General features: G+C 37.5%; 1 protein-coding gene across 2 annotated transcripts in view; it reads left to right on the top strand.

Moving 5' to 3' along the window:
* HSD17B4 (hydroxysteroid 17-beta dehydrogenase 4) overlaps positions 1-23,640 on the top strand; it is a 94,671-nt gene that overhangs the window by 13,953 nt on the left and 57,078 nt on the right. For both annotated transcript variants that reach the window (XM_061150929.1, XM_061150930.1), the window contains exons 3-8: positions 6,983-7,090; positions 17,349-17,408; positions 19,740-19,761; positions 19,872-19,918; positions 21,402-21,486; positions 22,611-22,798. In XM_061150929.1, the coding sequence (XP_061006912.1) occupies positions 6,983-7,090; positions 17,349-17,408; positions 19,740-19,761; positions 19,872-19,918; positions 21,402-21,486; positions 22,611-22,798 (510 nt within the window). The remainder of the gene's footprint in view (positions 1-6,982; positions 7,091-17,348; positions 17,409-19,739; positions 19,762-19,871; positions 19,919-21,401; positions 21,487-22,610; positions 22,799-23,640) is intronic.

Below are 23,640 nucleotides of genomic sequence, written 5' to 3'. Positions count from 1 at the left end.
TGAAAAGGAGAGAGGATAGAGTGAGATGAAAAAGATTGGAGGAAGGCCAGATTCCCAGAGAGGGGACATTCCTGTAGACTTTCAGATGAGGATAGTAAGTAGGCAGTGGGACATAGGACTCTATAGTTGGGGGGACATTGAAGCTATATAAATCTATTTTCAGTTCCCAGGTGGGATTTAAAGCCAGGAGACTGGATCAGATTACCCAGGCGGTGAGTGTAGATAGACAGGAGATGGAGTCCCAGGAGGACTCAGTTGCTCATTTTCAACTTCTTCCTTTAAAGAGACCCTTGATGCCTTCTTGTTGTTGAGACAGATAAAGTCCCTTAAATTAAGGGGGCCTCACTTAAGATACTGCTTTCTAAACTGTTACCACATTTTGGAGGCCTTCAAATATTTAGATACATTATGGCCATTCTGGAAAAGACTTCTGATGAACTAGGGAGATGGTATCTTTCTGCCAAACAATGAAAATATAGCGGCAACACTGTGTTTTGCACTTTTTCTTTGACTGTCAGGAAGCTTAAGGGTAAACCTGACACTGTCCTCAACTAGGGTAACAACCATTTGCCTATGCTTTGAGTAGGCTTCTCTTTCTCTGATGTGACATTTTCTTAATTTTTCCATTTTTTAATAGTCCTTGCACGTGCCTTTTATATTTAAGGCACTTTAAATACTTTTTGGTAGCAGTCAAGACATAAACAGAATACAGGAGGAAATCCCCACTGGGCCTACTATATCAATGAAATGATTCTTAATGCTTTTGTTTTCTATCAGAAACTTTTCAGAATGGGAGGAAAGGCATCAACATAGGAAACAGAAATGCCTGGAAGGACATCTCAAAAATGGTTAATAACAGTTACCTCTGGGATAGGACACGGGTTAGAAAGGGCTTTTTGGATCTGTGGTGTTTGAATTTCTTAAAAGCATTAAAAAAAAGTAAATAACCTCTCCAAAAAATAAGTACACTTGTAGTATAATATTGCCTTTGTCATCTTTTTATACACTTCTCAGATTACTCGTTGTAAAGCATGTCACGTGCAAAATCAATGCATATAAAAGTTATTTTGATTTTGTAGATTTGGAAGCACCATTTTACTTTGGAAATAAAAGTAGTTTATAGATATGTCTTTGGTCATACTGGTGTCAAATCCTTGGATTGAATAAATATGTGAACAGGAATATGTGTAAGCACAGTTATAGAGCACTCTTCAGATACAAAGCATTGTAACATTATTACTCCTGATAATTAAGTGGGAACTTAGGAATTGCTATATAAGCAATTTCCCAGAGAGGAGAAACTAATTATACTAAGGTGAAACAGTAAAATGAGGTCTGACTTTAAGGGATCTTGAAAATTAGGCAGTGAATAATAGGGTTCTACTGCAGATTTTCAGTGGGGGAATGACTTAGCTTAAGGCTGTTGTATGGCCATTACCCAGCAACTGGCTGCTAGCAGCCTGGAATGATTACGATTGGAGGGAAAAGGCCACTGGGGAGGCACTTACAGTAGTCTGGGCATGAAATGATAGAACAGGAAAGAAATGGCAATAATTGGTTCCTCAGAAGAACTGGAAACTCCTCAGCACACACACTATCTACCTCCCACGCTCAAAGCACCAAGCCCAGTGCTGGGTACAGAGTATGAACAGAATGAGTATTTGAAGAATCATAATGAAATGGATGTCAAGCCTTGATAGCTTGGTGGCATATACTGTTCAGAAATGGGAGTAAAGAGAGAATACCTGGGAAATGACTTAGCCAGCAAAGTGCTGCTGAGAGGGTGGGACAGTTTGAGGAAGATGATAATCAGTTTGATTCGCATTTTTTCCCCCCCCAACACACTAAAAGTGATATATGTTGCCTCAGTTGGTTTAGCAGCCCTGATATCAGGAGACCCAAAACATGTTTCTTGCTCTAGTCTTTGGGGCCAGTAATCAGGGCTGAAGAACAGCATGAGAGAACAGGAAAACCAACTTCTGAGAGCCAAACCCTGTACACAAATAGGATTGCTAAAGACAAATCCAGATTTCTCAATCTGGTTTACGTAACAAAATGTTAAAAAATAATGTATGTAATGCTATCAAATAATATTAATGCTCTGCTGTTTCTCTTTCAACATTTCAATAAAAGAATTTATAATTTGTATATGATAAAAAATTAAAATCTTTAGAAATAAGTGACATGTACATGGGGCATCCCTGGTGGCTCAGAATCCACCTGCTATTCAGAAGACACAGGAGACCAGGGTTCGATCCCTGGGTTGGGATGATCCCCTGCAGGAGGGCATGACAACCCACTCCAGTATTCTTGCCTGGAGACTCCCATGGACAGAGGAGCCTGGTGGGCTACAGTCCACAGGGTTCCATAGAGTCGGACATGACTGAAGTGACAAGCATGCATGCTTCCCGCATGTACACATCTGTATGAAAAAAAGGCACCCCAAATGAAATGTTATTTAAGCAGACAAAACAGTAAACAGAAATATAAATGACAAGCCTATGAAAATAATGTAACCTTACTAGTGCTAAAATAATGGGCTATAATTTATAATCATTTAATTGTTATACTGAAAAGAATGATAATGTCTTGTGTTGGGAGGATATGGGGAAATAGCCATTCTCACCAACTGGTTCTGTTTTCAGGCTTTGATAGCTGATGACTCAGTACTTTGTGTTTAGGTATCCATTTTCCTATTTATAGGATACTTTTATAGGCTCCAAGTGTGTTTATAATTTTCTGGATCCATATGTCCCTACTCTAGTGGTTAGTGTATAGTAAGTAGGTGTTTAATAAAAACTCAGAGTGCATTTTTAATTAAAAAAACTTACATAGTCTTTAATAGACTATCCAAGTCATTGATTTATTTAAAATTACGGAAATAGGCAAAAGATTTTATATCTTAAAAAAAAAAAAAGCTCTTCAGAGCTATAAGCTGGATTTTATATGGAGGATTTACAAATATATCACTTTTGGGGATATTTTGATGGTTTAAGCTGAAAAGACTCTATCTCTTAACTATCATAATCTTACCAATAGGTAGTAAAAATACTGTATTTTGAAGCTGTTTGTTTGAGAGAGGTTGTTTCTTCTGTATTCTCTCCAAGCAAGCATGACTTTTTTTTTAAGTGGAAATAATTAGAATAAAAGAAACTTGTTCACAGCATTAGAGGAGCAGAGTGATATTGTGGTGGGTCCAGGTTCTTGTCTGAATTTTGCTGTTTCATACAGCCTTGGAGTCTGGAATAAGTTACCTAACTTTTCCTAAACTCTCCTCTTCTGTAAAAATAGGAACAAGTGTTCCTGCCAAACTCCTAGAAAACTGTATGGAGCTCAAATGCAGCAATGTACAAAGTCGTGTCTTTAACAGTAGGTGGTAGGGATATTTTAAAATATTGTTATAATTGGAATATTCAGTCAGTTCAGTTCAGTTGCTCAGTCATCTCTGACTCTTTGTGACCCCATGGCCCCATGGACTTCAGCATGCCAGGCCTCCCTGTCCATTGCCAACTCCCGGAGTTTACTCAAACTCATGTCTAATTGAGTCAATGATGTCATCCAACCATCACGTCCTCCATCGTCCCCTTCTCCAGATGTGTCTTTAACAGTAGGCGATAGGGACGTTTTAAAATATTGTTATAATTGTAATATTAGTCATATATATAAGTGATGACAGGGTCACATAGTGTAAACACATTGCTCTTTGTTTACAAACAATCTTCTAATGTTGCTGCTGGCTAAGCCCTTCAGTGTATATAATTAGTGCTTTTCTAGTTAAGATTGTAACCCCTGTGAATTAGCTCTGGAAGGGTAACTGAGTGAGGTCAGTGTCCAATTTGTCCTCTCTGAGGTGAATACTTGTCTTGAATAAATCTGTTTTGATACTGTTTCACTGCATTGATCATTGATCTCAGTCATTATTTATTCAGGCTTCAATGTTTACCTTTGATTGCACTTGGAATAGTTTGCACTTGGGGGTGGTGTTTCATTTCACAATTGAACATTTCCTTCTTTACTTCAGTATTGTCTTTGTCAATTTGCTTTTGAACTTTCCCTTGCTTGCGTAAAAAGGGTCTTAGAAGACTGTTAGTTATGTGTTTCAAAATCTTGATTTTTTTAAATTGTTTATTTCCTGTTACTTAAGTAACTGTACTCAAATAATGAATAGTTAATAGGAATTTAGTCTTGAGAATCTTAACATTAAAAAAAAAATCTCTGAGGGATAATGTAAGCCTTTCCCCTATTATTTTTTGTCTTTGTAGCTTTTTTTATTTGCAATAAGACTGATAAGACTATATTGTTAGAAAAAATATACCTCAGTCCACATTTTGAAAAACTAATTTCCTTTAAGCACAAAAATACATTTGACTAGTTTTTCTCTGAGTCATCCCTTTATCTCCTTTTACTACCCTATCCCAGTTACAACCCTCACCCCCATTCTCCCATAAGAGAGTTATACTTCAAAAGAAAAAAAGATCTCGTGCATTTTTTTTCAGGTATGATAATCATCAATTTGATCATATTAAGAGGGTTTAAATTTTAGCGTATATCTCTATGCCATTATTAATTAGTAATTTTTAAATTATTATATTCCTCACAGTTTTTGCAGTAACCCAACAGAAATGATCACTTTGCAATGCAAGTTAATTCTTTGTCCCCAGTATTTGCCTTAAATTCTGTTTTTACCAAGATGTTTGGCATCGATCTATTGTGGCTCAGATGGTAGAGAATCTACCTGTGGTGAGGGAGACCCAGGTTTGATCCCTGGGTCAGGAAGACCCCCTGGAGAAGGGAATGGCAACCCACTCCAGTATTCTTGGCTGGAGAATTCCATGGACAGAGGAGCCTGGTGGGCTACAGTCCATGGAGTCGCAAAGAGTCGGACATGACTGAGTGACTGACACATTATTTATCTTTTCATTTGTTTTTGCCTGTTATTTTGTAAATTCAACCTTGAATGATTGTGTAAATTACCTTTGTTATCATATTACTTAGTTATGTTGCCTTTATATACTTTATGATACAATTAATGCATTAGTATAGTTCAGTTCAGTTCAGTTCAGTTCAGATGCTCAGTCGTGTCCGACTATTTGTGACTCCATGAATCGCAGCACGCCAGGCCTCCCTGCCCATCACCAACTCCAGGAGTTCACTCAAACTTATGCCCATCGAATCGGTGATGCCATCCAGCCATCTCATCCTCTGTCGTCCCCTTCTCCTCCTGCCCCCAATCCCTCCCAGCATCAAGGTCTTTTCCAATGAGTCAACTCTTCGCATGAGGTGGCCGAAGTATTGGAGTTTCAGCTTCAACATCAGTCCTTCCAATGAACACCCAGGACAGATCAGTCTTTTAGGATGGACTGGTTGGATCTCCTTGCAGTCCAAGGGACTCTCAAGAGTCTTCTCCAACACCACTGTTCAAAAGCATCAATTTTTCGGTGCTCAGCTTTCCTCACAGTCCAACTCTCACATCCAGATATTACCACATACTTAACTTTCAGTACATTATAAACTCTTTGAGGATAGGCACCATTCTTATACATCTGTAGATTTCCTTGCAAATAGTAAATGTTCAGTTAATGTTTGTATCTATATATATAGGAAGATGTAAAAATGTAATGAATGTCACTTAATTGTGTCCAACTCTTCGTGAATCCATGGACTGTATCTGGCTAGGCTCCTCTGTCCATGGAATTCTCCAGGCAAGAATACTGGAGTGGGTAGCCATTCCCTTCTCCAGGAGATCTTTCCAACCCTGGGATTGAAACTGTTCTCCTGCATTGCAGGCAGATTCTTTACCATCTGAGCCACTAGGGAAACATATAAATTACATATATTTTAGTATAAATTAGTGACTGAACACATGTTAGTTGTGTGTGTAGTTTTTGACCTTTTTCAATAAATAGTTTTATTTCTTTTTTGGTAGACCATGACATATTATGTTTTACAAAAATTCACCAGTGTGAATTTAATATGCTTGTTCTTTATCACCATTGCTGTAAATGGCTTTCTTGACATGGAGAAGATGTCACATTATGTATTTAACCTTTCTTTTCTTTTTTTCAGTTGTGATAAGAACTCTTAATATGAGATCTACCCTTTTAACAAATTTTTAAGTGTACAATAGAGTATTATTAACTACAGGCATTATGTTGTACAGCAGATAAGATCTCTAGAACATTTTCATCTTGCATTATTGAAATTTTATGCCCACTGATTAGCAATTCCCCATTTTCTCCTCCTGCTAATCTCTGCAAGCACTATTCTACTCTCTGATTCTATGAGTTTGACCATTTTAGATACAATCATGTAGTATTTGGCCTTCTGTGACTGGGTTACCTTATTATCTTCAGGGTTTATCCATGTTGTTACATATTGCAAAATTTCCTTCTTTTTTTTTAAAGCCCAAAAAATAGCACATTGGCAACTTTTTCTTTATCCATTTTGTCTGTCAATTGATATGTAGATTGTTTGCACATCTTGGCTATTGTGAATAGTGCTGCATTGAACACTGGAGTTCTGTTATCTCTTTAGTTCCTGATTTCAGTTCTCTTGAATAAATACATGGAAGTGGGATTGCCGGATCATATGACAGTTCTATTTTTAATTTTTTGTGAAGGATGTCCATACTGTTTTCCTTTGTGTTTACTCTTAAATGTGATTTTTTTTTTCTTTTCCTTTTTTTTTTTTCTTAAAAATGGGTTGAATCAGTCTTTTGCTTCCCCAAAAAGAAGCATTGCACAGTTGAAAATTTCATGGCATGAACCTGTGTTTAAATATTTTCACTGCTTCATATCTATATTTAAAAACAAAGAGACATGTTTTGAAAGTACGTATATCATGGTGTCTTCAGTAGGATAGAAATACAGGAGGAGGGAATTAGGAAGATGACTGAAAACATATGCTAATAATGTAATTTCATTCCACCTTGTACTTTTGACGTCTAGAACTGAATTCTTATTTGTTTATTTTTGCATTGCAGTGAATGACCTAGGAGGGGACTTCACAGGAGTTGGCAAAAGCTCCTTTGCTGCTGATAAGGTTGTTGAAGAAATAAGGAGGAAGGGTGGAAAAGCAGTGGCTAACTATGGTACAGTATTTGAGAAAATCGTACTGTTTCTTTTATTTTTCCTCAACTAATGCTATTTCTCATGTTAATAAATCACTGAGCAAATCTCTCAGCATTCCAGTGTCATTGTGAAATTAGATTTTATCTAAGGCTGCCAAAGATGTTTAGCAACAGATTTTATATGTGAGCTTTTTTTTGATGTAGATTATTTCATAAGTCTAAATTTTATTCAATTGTTTATTTAGTGTTTTTAGTAATGAGCATGTGATATAACCAGTACCTTACTGTAAATGTGGATATGAATATGCTCTTGTGACTGCACTGGGTCTTAGATGCAACTTGTGGGATCTCGTTTCCTGACCAGGGATTGAACCTGGGTCTCCTGCACTGGGAGCTCAGAGTCTTAGCCACTGGACCCCTAGGGAAGTCCTTACTCTTGCTCTTAAAAGCAAAAAGATCTCTTATATTTCTACAGAATTACATTAAATTCTTAAAAAAATTTTTCTTTATATTTCTTAAAGTAATATAGTATAAGAAGTAAAATGCCCCATTTCTGTACCCAGCTTTCATATTTCATTCTGCATAGGAAATCATTGCTATATGTAACTTTCTTATCTTTGTAAAAACGTAAGAGTCAAAAGTAGGCATTAAGAATAAAGAAAAAATAATGAAAAACAGCAAATACAGCCTTTATGTTTGATACATTGATTCTAATAGTATTTGTTTTGTTTTGTTTTTAAATTAATTTATTTATTTTAATTGGAGGCTAATTACTTTACAATATTGTAGTGTTTTTTGCCATACATTGATAACCATGAATGGTTGTCATACATATGACATATGCCAAACATATGACAACCGTTGCCATACATTGAATCAACCATGGGTGTACATGTGTTCCCCATCCTGAACCCCCCCTCCCACCTCCCTCCCCATCCCATCCCTTAGGGTCATCCCGGTGCACCAGCCCTGAGCACCCTGTCTCATGCATCAAACCTGGACTGGTGATCTGTTTCACATATGATAATATACATGTTTCAATGCTATTCTCTCAAATCCTCCCACCCTTGTCTTCTCCCACAGAGTCCAAAAGACTTTTCTATACATCTTTCTCTCTTTTGCTGTCTCGCATATAGGGTCATTGTTACCATCTTTCTAAATTCCATATATATGTGCTAATATACTGTATTGGTGTTTTTCTTTCTGACTGACTTTACTCTGTATAATAGGCTCCAGTTTCATCCACCTCACTGGAACTGATTCAAATGCATTCTTTTTAATGGCTGAGTAATATTCCATTGTGTATATGTACCACAGATTTCTTATCCATTCATCTGCTGATGGACATCTAGGTTGCTTCCATGTCCTGGCTATTATAAACAGTGCTGCGATGAACACTGGGGTACACGTGTCTCTTTCAGTTCTGGCTTCCTCGGTGTGTATGCCCAGCAGTGGGATTGTTGGGTCATATGGCAGTTCTATTTCCAGTTTTGTAAGGAATCTCCACACTGTTCTCCATAGCTGCTGTACCAGTTTGCATTCCCACCAACAGTGTAAGAGGGTTCCCTTTTCTCCATACCCTCTCCAGCATTTATTGCTTGTAGACTTTTGGATAGCAGCCATTTTGACTGACATGAGATGGTACCTCATTGTGGTTTTGATTTGCATTTCTCTGATAATGAGTGATGTTGAGCATCTTTTCGTGTGTTTGTTAGCCATCTGTATGTCTTCTTTGGAGAAATGTCTGTTTAGTTCTTTGGCCCGTTTTTTGATTGGGTCGTTTATTTTTCTGGAATTGAGCTGTAGGAGCTGCTTTTATATTTTTGAGATTAATTGTCAATTGCTTCGTTTGCTATTATTTTCTCTCATTCTGAAGGCTGTCTTCACCTTGCTTATAGTTTCCTTTGTTGTGCAAAAGCTTTTAAGTTTATTTATGTCCCATTTGTTTATTTTTGCTTTTATTTCCATTACTCTGGGAGGTGGTTCATAGAGGATCCTGCTGTGATTTATGCCGGAGAGTGTTTTGCCTATGTTTTTCTCTAGGAGTTTTATAGTTTCTGGTCTTACATTTAGATCTTTAATCCATTTTGAGTTTATTTTTGTGTATGGTGTTAGAAAGTGTTCTAGTTTCATTCTTTTACAAGTGGTTGACCAGTTTTCCCAGCACCACTTGTTAAAGAGGTTGTCTTTTCTCCATTGTATATCCTTGCCTCCTTTGTCGAAGATAAGGTGTCCATAGGTGTGTGGATTTATCTCTGGGCTTACTATTCTGTTCCATTGATCTATATTTCTGTCTTTGTGCCAGTACCATACTGTCTTGATGACTGTAGCTTTGTAGTATAGTCTGAAGTCAGGCAGGTTGATTTCTCCAGTTCCATTCTTCTTTCTCACGATTGCTTTGGCTATTTGAGGTTTTTTGTATTTCCATACAAATTGTGAAATTATTTGTTCTAGCTCTCTGAAAAATACCATTGGTAGCTTGATAGGGAGTGCATTGAATCTATAGATTGCTTTGGGTAGTATACTCATTTTTCACTATATTGATTCTTCTGATCCAGGAACATGGTATATTTCTCCATCTATTGTGTCATTTTTTATTTCTTTCATCAGTGTTTTATAGTTTTCTATATATATAGGTCTTTTGTTTTTTTAGGTAGATATACTCCTAAGTATTTTATTCTTTTTGTTGCAATGGTGAATGGAATTGTTTCCTTAATTTCTCTTCCTGTTTTCTCATTGTTAGTGTATAGGAATGCAAGGGATTTCTGTGTATTAATTTTATATCCTGCAACTTTACTATATTCATTGATTAGCTCTAGTAATTTTCTGGTGGAGTCTTTAGAGTTTTCTATGTAGAGGATCATGTCATCTGCAAACAGTGATAGTTTTACTTCTTTTCCAATCTGGATTCCTTTTATTTTTTTCTTCTGTGATTGCTGTGGCTAAAACTTCCAAAACTATGTTGAATAGTAGTGGTGAGAGTGGGCACCCTTGTCTTGTTCCTTACTTTAGGGGAAGTGCTTTCAATTTTTTTACCATTGAGGATAATGTTTGCTGTGGGTTTATCATATATGGCTTTTATTATGTTGAGGTATGTTCCTTCTATTCTTGCTTTATCATAAATGGATTTTGGTATTTGAATTTTGTCAAAGGCTTTCTCTGCATCTGTTGAGATAATCATATGGTTTTTATCTTTCAATTTGTTAATGTGGTATATCACAGTGATTGATTTGCAGATATTAAAGAATGCTGGGATAAAGCCCACTTGATCATGATGTATGATCTTTTGAATATGTTGTTGGATTCTGTTTGCTAGAATTTTGTTACGGATTTTTGCATCTGTGCTCATCAGTGATATTGGCCTGAAATTTTCTTTTTTTGTGGCATCTTTGGTTTTGGTATTAGGGTGACTGTGGCTTCATAGAATGAGTGTGGAAGTTTACCTTCCTCTGAAATTTTGTGGAAGGGTTTGAGTAGGATAGGTGTTAGCTCTAATCTAAATTTTTGGTAGAATTCAGCTGTGAAGCTGTCTGGTCCTGGGCTTTTGTTTGCTGGAAGATTTCTGATTACATTTTCGATTTCTGTGCTTGTGATGGGTCTGTTAAGATTTTCTATTTCTTCCTGGTTCAGTTTTGGAAAGTTATACTTTTCTAAGAATTTGTCCATTTCTTCCAAGTTGTCATTTTATTGGCATATAGTTGCTGATAGTAGTTTCCTATGATCCTTTGTATTTCTGTGTTGTCTGTTGTGATTTCTCCATTTTCATTTCTAATTTTGTTGATTTGATTCTTCTCCCTTTTTTTCTTGATGAGCCTGGCTAATGGTTTGTCTATTTTTTTTATCTTCTCAAATAACCAGGTTTTAGCTTTGTTGATTTTTGCTATGGTCTCCTTTGTTTCTTTTGCATTTATTTCTGCCATAATTTTTAAGATTTCTTTCCATCTACTAACCCTGGGGTTCTTCATTTTTTCCTTTTCTAGTTGCTTTAGGTGTAGAGTTATGTTATTTGTTTGATTTTTCTCTTTTTTCTTGAGGTAAGCTTGTATTGCTGTGAACCTTCCCCTTAGCACTGCTTTTACTGAATCCCATAGGTTTTGGGTTGTTGTTTTCATTTTCATTCGTGTCTATGCATATTTTGATTTCTTCTGTGATTTGTTGGTTATTCAGAAGTGTGTTGTTAAACCTCCATATGTTGGTATTTTTAATAGTTTTTTTTCCCTGTAGTTGACATCTGATCTTAACTGTATAGTGATCAGAAAAGATGCTTGGAATGATTTCAGTTTTTTTGAATTTACCAAGGCTAGACTTATGGCCCAGGATGTGATCTATCCTGGAGAAGGTTTCGTGTGCACTTGAGAAAAAGGTGAAATTCATTGTTTTGGGGTGAAATGTCCTACAGATATCAATTAGGTCTAACTGGCCCATTGTATCATTTAAAGTTTGTATTTCCTTGCTAATTTTCTGTTTAGTTGATCTATCCATAGGTGTGAGTGGGGTATTAAAGTCTTCCACTATTATTGTGTTACTGTTAGTTTCCCCTTTTGTACATGTTAGCATTTGCCTTATATATTGTGGTACTCCTGTGTTGGGTGCATATATATTTATAATTGTTTTATCTTCTTCTTGGATTGATCCTTCAATCATTATGTAGTGTCCTTCTTTGCCTCTTTTCACAGCCTTTATTTCAAAGTCTATTTTATCTGATATGAGTATTGCTACTCCTGCTTTTGGTCTCCATTTGTGTGAAATAGCTTTTTTCCAGCCCTTCACTTTCAGTCTGTATGTGTCCCTTGTTTTGAGGTGGATCTCTTGTAGACAGCAAGTATAGGGGTCTTGTTTTTGTATCTATTCAGCCAGTCTTTGTCTTTTGGTTGGGGCATTCAACCCATTTACATTTAAAGTAATTATTGATAAGTATGATCCCATTGCCATTTACTTTTTTGTTTTGGGTTTGAGTTTACAAACCTTTTCTGTGTTTCCTGTCTAGAGAAGATCCTTTAGCATTTGTTGAAGAGCTGGTTTGGTGGTGCTGATTTTTCTCAGCTTTTGCTTGTCTCTAAAGCTTTTGAATTCTCCTTCATATCTGAATGAGATCCTTGCTGGGTACAGTAATCTGAGTTGTAGGTTTTTCTCTTTTATCACTTTAAGCATGTCCTGCCATTCCCTTCTGGCCTGAAGAGTTTCTCTTGAAAGATCAGCTGTAATCCTTATGGGAATCCCTTTGTGTGGTGTTTGTTGTTTTTCCCTTGCTGCTTTTAATATTTGTTCCTTGTGTTTGATCTTTGTTAATTTGATTAAGAAATTGTCTTGTGGTTTTTTGCCTTGGGTTTATCCTGTTTGGGACTCTCTGAGTTTCTTGGATTTGGGTGGCTATTTCCTTCCGCATTTTAGGGAAGTTTTCAACTATTATCTCCTCAAATATTTTCTCATGGCCTTTCTTTTTGTCTTCTTCTTCTGGGACTCCTGTGATTCGAATGTTGGGGCGTTTGACATTGTCCCAGAGGTCTCTGAGGTTGTCCTCATTTCTTTTAAATATTTTTTCTTTTTTCCTCTCTGCTTCATTTATTTCCACCATTCTATCTTCCACCTCACTTATCCTACTTCTGCCTCAGTTATTCTACTGTTGGTTCGCTCCAGAGTGTTTTTGATCTGTTATTGCATTATACATTATTGATTGACTGTTTTTTTATTTCTTTAGGTCCTTGTTAAACATTTCTTGCATCTTCTCAATCCTTGTCTCCAGGCTATTTATCTGTAACTCCATTTTGTTTTCAAGATTTTGGATCATTTTTACTATCATTATTCTGATTTCTTTTTTAGGTAGACTCCTTATCTCCTCCTCTTTTGTTTGGTTTAGCAGGCATCTATCATGTTCCTTTACCTGCTGAGTAGTTCTCTGCCTTTTCATCTTGTTTAGATTGCTGTATTTGGGGTGGCCTTTCTGTATGCTGGAAGTTTGTGGTTCCTCTTTATTGTGGAGGTTCCTCCATGTGGGTGGGGTTGGATGAGTGGCTTGTCAAGGTTTCCTGGTTAGGGAAGCTTGTGTTGGTGTTCTGGTGGGTGGAGCTGGATCTCCTCTCTCTGGAATGCAGTCAAGTGTCCAGTAGTGAGTTTTGAAGTGTCTATGGGTTTGGTGTGACTTTGGGCAGCTCAGGGCTATGTCCCTGTGTTGCTGGAGAATTAGTGTGGTATGTCTTGCTCTGGAACTTGTTGGCTCTTGGGTGGGGCTTGGTTTCAGTGTAGGTATGGAGGCTTTTGGATGAACTCTTATCAATTAATGTTCTCTGGAGTCAGGAGTTTTCTGGTGTTCTCAGGTTTTGGATTTAAGCCTCCTGCCTCTGGTTTTCAGTCTTATTCTTACAGTAGTCAAGACTTCTCCATCCATACAGCACTGATGATAAAACATCTAGGTTAATGGAGAAAAGATTCTCCACAGTGAGGGATACCCAGAGAGGTTTGCAGAGTTACATGGAGAAGACAAGAGGGAGGAGGGAGATAGAGGTGACCAGGAGGAGAAGAGGAGGAATCAAAAGGGGAAAGAGCAATATAGCCAGTAATCAAATCCCTATGTGCTCTTCACAGCCTGGAACACCCAGAGAGGTTCATGGAGTTCCATAGAGAAGAGAAGACAGAGGAAGGAGATAGAGGTGACCAGGAGGAGAATAGGGGGAGTCAAAAGGAGAGAGACATATCTAGCCAGTAATCATTTCCCTGTGTTCTTCACAGCCCAGAATACCCAAAGAGATTTACAGAGTTGGGTAGAGAAGAGAAAGGGGAAGGAGGAGACAGAGGTGACCTGGGGGAGAAAAAGGAGAGTTGAAGGGAGAGGGCAATCCAGTCAGTATTCACAGTCCTAAGTAAAAATGGATACTGAAGATTGGATTTTTAAAGGTACAAAATTGATAACAAATACCAGGAAGCAAAGATTAAAAATCTAGAGTAGAGGTTAGACTCTCAAAAATACAATATTAAAAAAAAACCAAAATCACAAAAATTATAAGAAATATATATGAAATTTGCTTTAAAAATAGGGTCTTTTTTTTTGCAGGGTAATAGGTTATAGAAATGAAAATTAAATGAGTAATAAAGGAGTTAAAAATAAAAAATGATTTAAAATTTAAAAATGATAATAGTAAAATATATCTAGAAATTTTTCTGGAGCTGTTGCAGGCAGTGTGGAGTCAGTTCAGTTTCAGATAGTTCCTCCTTCCAGCTTATACTTCTCAGGGTCTATAGGCCCCTTCCAGTGTCAGTGCTAACTACAGGGTTTTAATCTGTTGCACCTGTTACTTCCAAAGCAGTTCCATCTGTTTATTTTGGCTTCCTCTGTTTGCAAGTCTCTTCAGTGTCTAATTTCCACCCTGACAGAAGGGGGCGATGGTGGTCACTTATTTAGGCTCACTTGCTCAGTCGTGCTGCGGGGAGGGAGGAGCACTGCAAACAAACATCACTGGCGTGTTCGGGGAGTGCTTGCAGTGCCTGGGCCATACTGGGTTTGCCCCCGCTCAGGGCGTGTGTGCTTTCCTGGTCTACACTGCTCAGGCTCCAGGTTGCTCTGCGGGGGAGCTGTCTAAAGCAGGCCCTGGGTTGCGTGCACTTCCCAGGTCTAAGCCGCTCAGGTTCAGGTTATCGGGTACTCCACGAAGGCACACTCTGTTGGGCCTGCGTTTTGTGCCCTTCGCAGGTCCGAGCAGCTCAGGCAACCAGGTGCTTGGCAAGTGCACTCTCCCCAGGTGTGCGGTGCATCTTATCACGTCCCCGTCCCAGCCGCTCGGTTTCCTGGGCGCGCAGCGGGAGCGCTGACTCAGGTGTGTCGTGTGTCTCCTCTGGGGAGCCGATATCTGGCTGTGACCCTCCTGATGGATGTCAACTGTCCAGGAGCCCAGGAAGACTTGGTTAACAACTGGGAGCCTGCTCTCAGTTTGGTAGAGGATGCCGTCTCTGGGGCCAAGATTGCCCTTTTCTGGCTCTGGCTGTCACCTGCCTTTCTGCCTCTGGCAGGGAATGGGCCGGGCCACAGCAGGCTAGCTCTCCTCTGGTATTCTCTCAGTCCTTTGTTCTGTGAGCGGGCTGGCAGTGCCTTAGCTTAGAGCTTTTCGTGGAAAAGTTCTCTCTCTCTTTCTCTCTCTGGCTATCCCACAGTTTGGGTTGCTTTCTCAGGTTAGCCCCCTCAGATTGTCCTCAGGGCATTCAGGCCCGGTCCTTACCCTAAGCAATGCAGCCTGTGCCCCCCTGTTCAGTACCCGCTTGCTGGCGGCGGATGCGAGCGTCTGGGCTACTTCTCTGCTGGGAGTTGTGGTTAGGCATGTAATCTGTGGGTTTTATTTATTTGTTTATTTATTTTACCTCCTGATTATGTTGCCCTCTGAGATTCTAAAACTCCCCACAGACCCGCCGATGAGAGGGTTTCCTGGTGTTTGGAAACTTCTCCTTTTTCACGACTCCCTCCCTGGGACAGTTCTCTGTCCCTAACTCTTTTGTCTCTCTTTTTATCTTGTATATTTTGTCCTACCTCCTTTCAAAGACAGTGGGCTGCCTTTCTGGGTGCCTGGTGTCCTCTGCCAGCGTTCAGAGGTTGTTTTGTGGAATTTGCTCACTGTTCAAATGATCTTTCGATGAATTTGTGGGGGAAAAAGTGGTCTCCCTGTCCTATTCCTCTGCCATCTTAGGACTGCCTGATTCTAATAGTATTTGTAAGGTATCTTCTTGAATAGATTTACTTTTAAAAAGCTAGTGTTTAGTGACTTTTCTGCAAATTAGATTGCTTTTGTGGGCCAGGGAGAAAATTAAATTGCCTGTGACTTTATTTTGAAATTTTAGAGGGAAGAAAATGGGATATGATTTGTTTTGCGTACTCGAAGGAATAATGAGACAGATATTTTAGTATCTTATTTCTTTCTTGAGAGTCTAGAAAAGTGTTTTCACCTTTAGAAAAAAATTCTGGGGTTTTAGAACCTAATTTTTAAAGATGAAAATTTCAGACTCTCCTCTCTGCCCCTCAGTTTTGATATGCAAAGTATATTAGTCAGGATTCAGTCAGGAAAACAGAAGCCCCTCTTGGTTTTCCCAGAGTGAAGGGTTTTATACAGAGTTAGAGACTTAGCATTGGAAGGTCTGGGCTGGCGCATGTCAGTGAGACTGTAGGAGACCATCTCAGCCTGTGGCGGGTGGTTCTCAAGAGCCTGCCTGCATGTGCTGCCAAGTGTCATGTCTGCAGCCTGCTCATGAGACTGCCTGCCCCTGCAGTCTCCTACTTTTCTACCTTTTAAGTGACTATCCCTTTTTGGAAGACCTAACTCAGGACTGTATGGGCCTCAGAGAAGGGCCCTGGCTCCTCCTGTGACTGCAGAGAAGGTAGAAAGAGACACTGGTGATGTTGAATTGACAGCTGACCATTTGACACACAGCTGTGGTGATATCAGCCCTTCTCCTGGGCTGATTAGCAGGAAATAACAAGGCCATCATATTTCATTGAACTTTGCTTTTTATGGTTAGTATATTATAAAAATGGACTTCCTTGGTGGCTCAGTGGTAAAGAATCCACCTGCAATGCATGAGACATGGGATTGATACCTGGGTCGGGAAGATCCCATGGAGGAGGAAATGGCAACCCACTCCAGTTTTCTTGGCTGGGAAATCTCATGGATAGAGGAGCCTGGTGGGCTGCTGTCCATGGGGTTTCAAGAGTCGGATACAACTTAGCAACTAAGCAACAACATTACAAAAACAATAGGTTTGTTTTCCAAATGTAGTCATATAGTCTTGACCATGCTTTTTCATATTAAATACACTCCTCTTTCCCTCCCTCTCAAATTCTCATTTGCATCCTTAAGGAGAAGTCCTATGTGACAACTTAAAATTCAATAGAAATGAAATAATAATCAATTTGTCATCCTAGCCACATTTCAAGTGCCCAGTAGCCGCATCTGGTTCATGGCTACTGTATTAGACAGTGCAGAAATAGGGACATTTTCATTTTCATAAGACAAAATTCTATTAGACAGTGCTGTCTTTGATATTATTTGTCAAATGCTTGTTATTTACCCAGCTCCTTTTTTTTTTTTTTGTAGGTTAAAGAATTGTCTTAGGGACTAAATTTCTTTTGTAATGTAGATCATCTATATTTTAGTTTGTTAGGTGCCTACAATGTAAATGTATTTTTCCTGGAAATGAATTCTGTTGAATGAATTGTATCTGTCATGTACTCTGATCCACAGAATTTAGAAGTCATTTGTGAGGATTATTGCTAAAGTCTTGCCCTAATTTCCCTTTCCTTCAGATACAGTGGAAGAAGGAGAGAAGATTGTGAAGACAGCACTGGATGCTTTTGGAAGAATAGGTAATGTTTCTTTGCATTTGTGGTACTTACAGAGCAGCTTCTACCTTTCTAATGAATTATTTTTTATTTTACTTTTGTTTGCTAAAAGCTCTTTCTTGGTAATCAAATTTTTAGATTTGTTTTAAAATTTAATTTTTTAACAAACCCTAATCTTATTCCACAAAGGGCTCTAGGTGACAGTTTGTATGCATGTATGTATTGAATTGGTTGTTTTTTTTTTTGTATTTTAAATGTCTTTAGAAAAACTTAAAAGCATTCTCTAAGTTTCCTTTTTATAGTAATTTAATCATATCCCCAATATATAAAAAGACATATATAATATACAATAATTTACATTATATAATTATAATTATTTAATAACTATTAAAGATATTATAATAATTTAACCATACCCCCAATATACGTATTGGGGGTATGATTATATACGTATATCAGAAAGAAAGAAAGAACGAATGAAAGAATGAAAGAGAAGTCGCTCAGTCGTGTCCAGCTCTTTGTGACCCCATGGACTATAGCCTACCAGGCTCCTCCATCCATGGGATTTTCCAGGCATGTATAGCAGAGGTATGATTAAATTATTATAATGCTTATTTAATAGTTACTAAGTAATTATAATTATGGGCTTCCCTGGTGATTCAGATGGTAAAGCATCTGCCTGCAATGCAGATTGGGTTCAATCCCTGAGTCAGAAAGATGCCCTGGAGAAGGGAATGGCAACCAGTACAGTATTCTTGCCTGGAGATTCCATGGACAGAGGACCCTGGTGGGCTACAGTCCATGGAGTCACAAAGGGTCAGACACAACTGGTCAACTAACACTAATTTTATTTAATAGTTATTAAATAATTCTAATTATATAATAGTTATATAAAATAATATATATATATTTTAATTATTTTTGACTGCACTGGATGTTAGATGTGGCTCATGGGGTCTTCTTTGTGGCATGTGGACTTCACAGTTGCAGTGAGCGGGATCTAGTTTTCTAGCCAGAGATTGAACCTGGGCTTCCTGCATTGCAAGTGCTTAGACAGGCGCCCCAGTGGGGTGGGGAAGGCGGGCCATGGGCACCGGGACTCTTCCCCGGCTCCGCAGCTCCGCCCCCGTTGCCCCGCCCACCCGCGGACCCAGCGCTAGGGGGCGTGTGGGCCCCGGATGTGCCCTTGGGGCGCAGAGAGGGCTCGCGCCGAGCTGCTGCCTGAGCTGCTACCCGGGTTCTCCTCCAGCCTGCTGGCCCAACGTGACCCTGCGCGTCCCTGTGGCTTTCCACTCCCTGCTCGAGCATCTCGGGCCGAGGCACCGTGGAGAGGGGCTCGCCTGTTGAACAGACGTTTCCCGTGTTCCAAATTTATAAATTATAAAATGTATATAATTTTATAAAGTTGAATCCTAAATTTTATATTTAGAAAATAAAAAATCAGTATTTTGGCAATAGAGGACTCAGTGGAATATTTTGGATAATTATAATTATCCAGGTTAAAGTGATTCTGTATCTTGCAAATTAAGATGAATTATATAAAAGTTCATTTTTAAGAAGTATTTCAGTATATTGTTTAATCGTCCTAATTTAATCCCCTACATTGTAACAGGTTATTGCATTACTGGAGGAAAAGCCCAACATGTTTCTAGTCAGAAAAATGTTGATTTTTATAGTTTTAAAGTGTTCACGCTCCCTTTCTTTTGGTCTACCATGTGTATTTTTTCTAGCTATATTTGGTTGAGTTTTTGAGAGACATGTTCACATATTGTCTGACACAGGGATGGAAGCCCTAAAGGTTTGAAGTCATAAAATGAAGATAGCCACAAGATGGTGGTTGAACCTTAAAAATAATCCCTTTCTTTTTATAGTGAGGATGCAACTGTGTATTCATATAGGCTGTCCGTTTCTGATTCTAATGGTTTCCTTTCTGGGCTTTTGACTTTTCATTGGCAAGGAAAATTTTTTTAAACTTTTAACTTTCCCTGTGAATTTTGAAATTGCCTGAGGGATGGCTTATGGTTACTGCTGAGTTCTAAGAACTTAAGTTATGTGACTGCTAATTCTGTAAATAAGTTCATAGAATTTTGGCAGAAGGTAGAGATGGAAAAATCTAACAAGTTTTTAGATATGCAGGTTTGAAAGGAAAGCACTAATATAATGTGATTCTTATGCTTTTGTGAATCAGATTTTTTTTGCTATAGGTGTAAAATTTTGTTTTGCTAGCACTTGTTGCTTATTATATCTACTATTCCATGGGGAGAAAAACACTTTTGAAAGAAATGTGAGTTTTAAGCAAATGCAAATTAATATGCTTGCTTTTATATATGTGACTTGGATGTTTTTATATTGTAGATATTGTGATCAACAATGCTGGGTGAGTATTTCATTTTTCATTTCCAATAAAGTAGTGTATTTGCAAAGTTTTATTTTTTTTTCAGTATTTCCCATGTTTCTCATCTCAACAAATATAATGTCAATTTTTAGGATTCTGAGGGACCGTTCATTTAGTCGAATAAGTGATGGAGACTGGGGTAAGATGTTTTAATATTCTCTATGGAACATACTTATCCATTTAGCTGTCTGATACTTGATGTACTTACACATTTAAGGAAAATCTTGCTTCTACCTATTCTTCTTTCTACTAATGTAAGTGATGAATAAGCTTTATGACTGAAAATGATGAACATTTTGGGAGTAACCTTTTTTTAAACCTTTGAAAAATTTAAAAAAATTAAAATCTGTTGGTGAAAGTTATCTAAAAGGTTTTTTTGCTTTTCATCTTTTTTTTGTTTGTTTGTTTCTGAGAGATTGTCAGCATTTTCTTGCAGTATTTTTAACAGCTTTTTATGTGTTTGGCTGTATAATTGTTATTTCAACAGCAAGAGAAGGCTGTGGAAGAGTGTCTGAAGCACTAAAAATGATGGAAATCTGAGAACTGTGTGAGAAAAGTCTAGATATAATTTTGAAACTTCTAATAAGTAGGAAAATTTTTCATTAGGAATGTCATGTTGGAAAAATTGAGTTTAGATAGTGAACAGTCACTGTTATGAAAATGTTTTTCCATATTTGCTCTTTTTTGCCCTTACTTCATTGGCTACCAGAACTAAAACAATCTGAGACAGTGGCAGACGTAGTAACTGAGGTGAATTATGTTGTTGTTTATAGAGTGTGTTTCTGGGAAAGATTTTCAGAAGTCCTTTTGGAAGAAGCAAGCTATCTCTGTGACATAGAATTAAGCAAAGACAGGCTTTTAGTTTTCTCTTACCTTGTAATAACTGAGTAAAAGAGAAGCTGAGAAAGATAAGTTTTGTTGACAAAGGAGACTTACCTTGGTGCTTTGCTTTGAGCTCTGATGGGGCTGCAGTGGCTTCATCAGGATAAAATTAAATCTAGAGTTGTCTATCTGAATCATCCTCCAAGTTTTCTGTTCATTAGATTGCCATTTCTAAAAGCAGGCATCTCTCTCTCTTTTTCCCATTTTGCCTCTCCCTATTTCCTCCATCTCTTCCACTCCTCCCTCCAACTCTTAACTCATTTAGTAAACCCTGGTAAAAATAGGGATTAAGGGATATTATGAACATTTTATAAACATTTCTTGATGATAAAGTGGATGATTTTTGATTATGCTTTAACTGATGTTTGTGTTGAGTCCCAATTACACATGTAGATTTCTTGGGTATTTGTATTAATGAATTTTTATATAAAATAGGCATATATTAAAAATGACATTGTATTTAGATGTGTGTACAGGCATCATATTTAGATGGCATTGTATTTGTGATAAAGTTGCAATAATCTAATCATAATTTATAGGCAAAATAGATATGAATTATTGATTGGATATATAATTGGGACTAAAGCAAAAATGATTACTCCGAGTACAATGTAACAGTAGTTGGAATGCTAGGTATAAAAAAGAACATCTTTGTATAAGTAAATCATTGCTAATGTTGATTCTGAGATAGGTCCATCTAATTTTTTTACAACATCCATGATAAAAATTTCTTGTTTTAGATATAATCCAGAGAGTTCATTTGCGGGGCTCATTCCTGGTGACCCGGGCAGCATGGGATCACATGAAGAAACAGAACTTTGGAAGGTAGAGTTGTATGTGGGTGTCAAGGGAGATTAGAGATGTTGTATGTGTGTTCTTGTGTATAGAGGAGAAGAATTGCTTTGATATGGAAAAATACACCTCCAGATATGCACAGGCTTTTCAAATATAGTTTTGGCACATACTTCCCCAGTCATGGATCAGCTGAGCTGGACAACTTTGTATTCCTTTTTACCTCCTACTTTTCATTATTAATGATTTTCCTGCCATTCTCAGATACTTTAGCAGTACAAGCATTAAGGATTCAGCTCTGCTTTATTCTCTAACTAAAATATCATTTTGTGTGTCCAGTGACCAACTGGGGAGAGATGAGTAGTTGTTTTCTACCAGCTGGCTCTGCTCAGACATGAGTTAGTCTTTATTGACCAGGAATAGAAGGACCCTTACAGTTGCATCTGTGTGACTCAGATGTGACAGACCTAGTAATTAGCTCCATGTACTCTAATGTAAAGGCTATTCTTATTTTTTTTTTTTAAGGCTATTCTTATTAACTTAGGGTTCACATACATCTACTAGAAGTAAATTGCTTGCGATGTATTTTCTTATTGGAGAGTTCTGGTGTATCCTGATATTAGCAGTTTCTGAAAGTAGAAGATATGATTTACTTTACTTGTTCTACTAAGTAGAGTAAGTAAGATTAGGTCAGATTTTCAGATGGTATTGTTTTAATATGAGGCATTTAATATTATCCAGACAGGGAAAGGGGCAAAATGATGAGGACTAAAGAATTAGGATTTCAGGATCTAATATTTCTTACTAAGATTTTGACTTGTCAATTGGCAGTTTACTTTTTGTTTGTAAATACTTATTGTTGTTTTCAGAGATAATGAATATATATTTTTACACTTGAATTCATTTGTTCCTAACCAAGGATCCTTTTTTTTTTTTTTCCAGGGATTCTTTTTAAAACAATAAAATCTTATAGTTGAATTTTGAGAGATTACTTTTGTTATTAATTTAGGTATATGAATTGTGACTTTAAGAACCTAATGCCAGTATACAGAGTTTCTTTTGACAGGTATAATAGTAATGAAAAAGAAAAAAAAGTGCTTAGAGTTGCAACATTATTAAAACATAAAAAAGATTGAGAGATTGATTTTTCTTTTTAGAATCATCATGACTTCATCAGCTTCAGGAATATATGGCAACTTTGGCCAAGCAAATTATTGTGCTGCAAAACTGGGTCTTCTGGGCCTTTCAAATTGTCTTGCAGTGGAAGGCAAGAAAAACAACATTCATTGTAACACTATTGCCCCTGCTGCTGGATCACGGATGACCCAAACTATTTTGCCTGAAGGTAAGTTTAAATTTTTCAGTGCTCTTCTCCACATATCTGTGTGGAGTGAGCGTTGCCAATGTGTTTAATTTTTTGAGTAACTAAAAAATTTCCTTACAATTTAAAAAAGCATGATGTGTAATTTACATTCATTATATAAAATTTAGGAAAGCACAAACAGGAAAAGTAAAAAAATGACCCATAATTCTAACACACTGAGGTAAACTTTCTCTTTGTGTAGGTAGACATATGTATTTTTTTAACAGAATGAAGTAAAAGCATTCTTACTGTTTCGTAATAATTATTTTTAAAAATTAATGTAAAAATTAACAGATTGTTTTTTAAAAGGACTTATAGAAGAATTTATCAGATAGTAAAGAGAGTGCTCATGTACTGCTTCTCCCACACAGTCACCTGTATTTTTAACATCCTACTTCAGTGTGCTACATTTGTTACAACTGACCAACCAGTACTTATCCCTTCTTACTGGGTTGGCCAAAAAGTGATTGTTTCGGTTTTTCTATACCATCTGATGGAGAAACCAGAGTGAACTCCTTGGCCAACCCAATATTACCTACAGTTCACAGTTTACTTTAGGGCTCATTCTTTAGGTTGTCCAATCACATGGGTTTTCACATATGTGTAATGTTGTGTACCCACCATTACAGATCATACAGAATGGTTTCACTTCCTGGAAAATCCCCTGTGTTCCATCTCTTCATCCCTCTCCTCTTTCTCCCCAGTGTCTGAGATGATTGAAACTAGTTTCTTTTTATCACTGAATAATATTACATGGTATGGAGGTGCCTCAGTTTGTTTATTCCTTCACCTATCAAGGACTATTTTGATTATTTCCAATTTTT

The sequence above is a fragment of the Dama dama genome, chromosome 9 (assembly GCF_033118175.1).
Source record: "Dama dama isolate Ldn47 chromosome 9, ASM3311817v1, whole genome shotgun sequence".
Classification (NCBI taxonomy): domain Eukaryota; kingdom Metazoa; phylum Chordata; class Mammalia; order Artiodactyla; family Cervidae; genus Dama; species Dama dama.
Note: the sequence above shows the minus strand (reverse complement) of the source record. Positions and strands in the feature narration are given on the sequence as shown.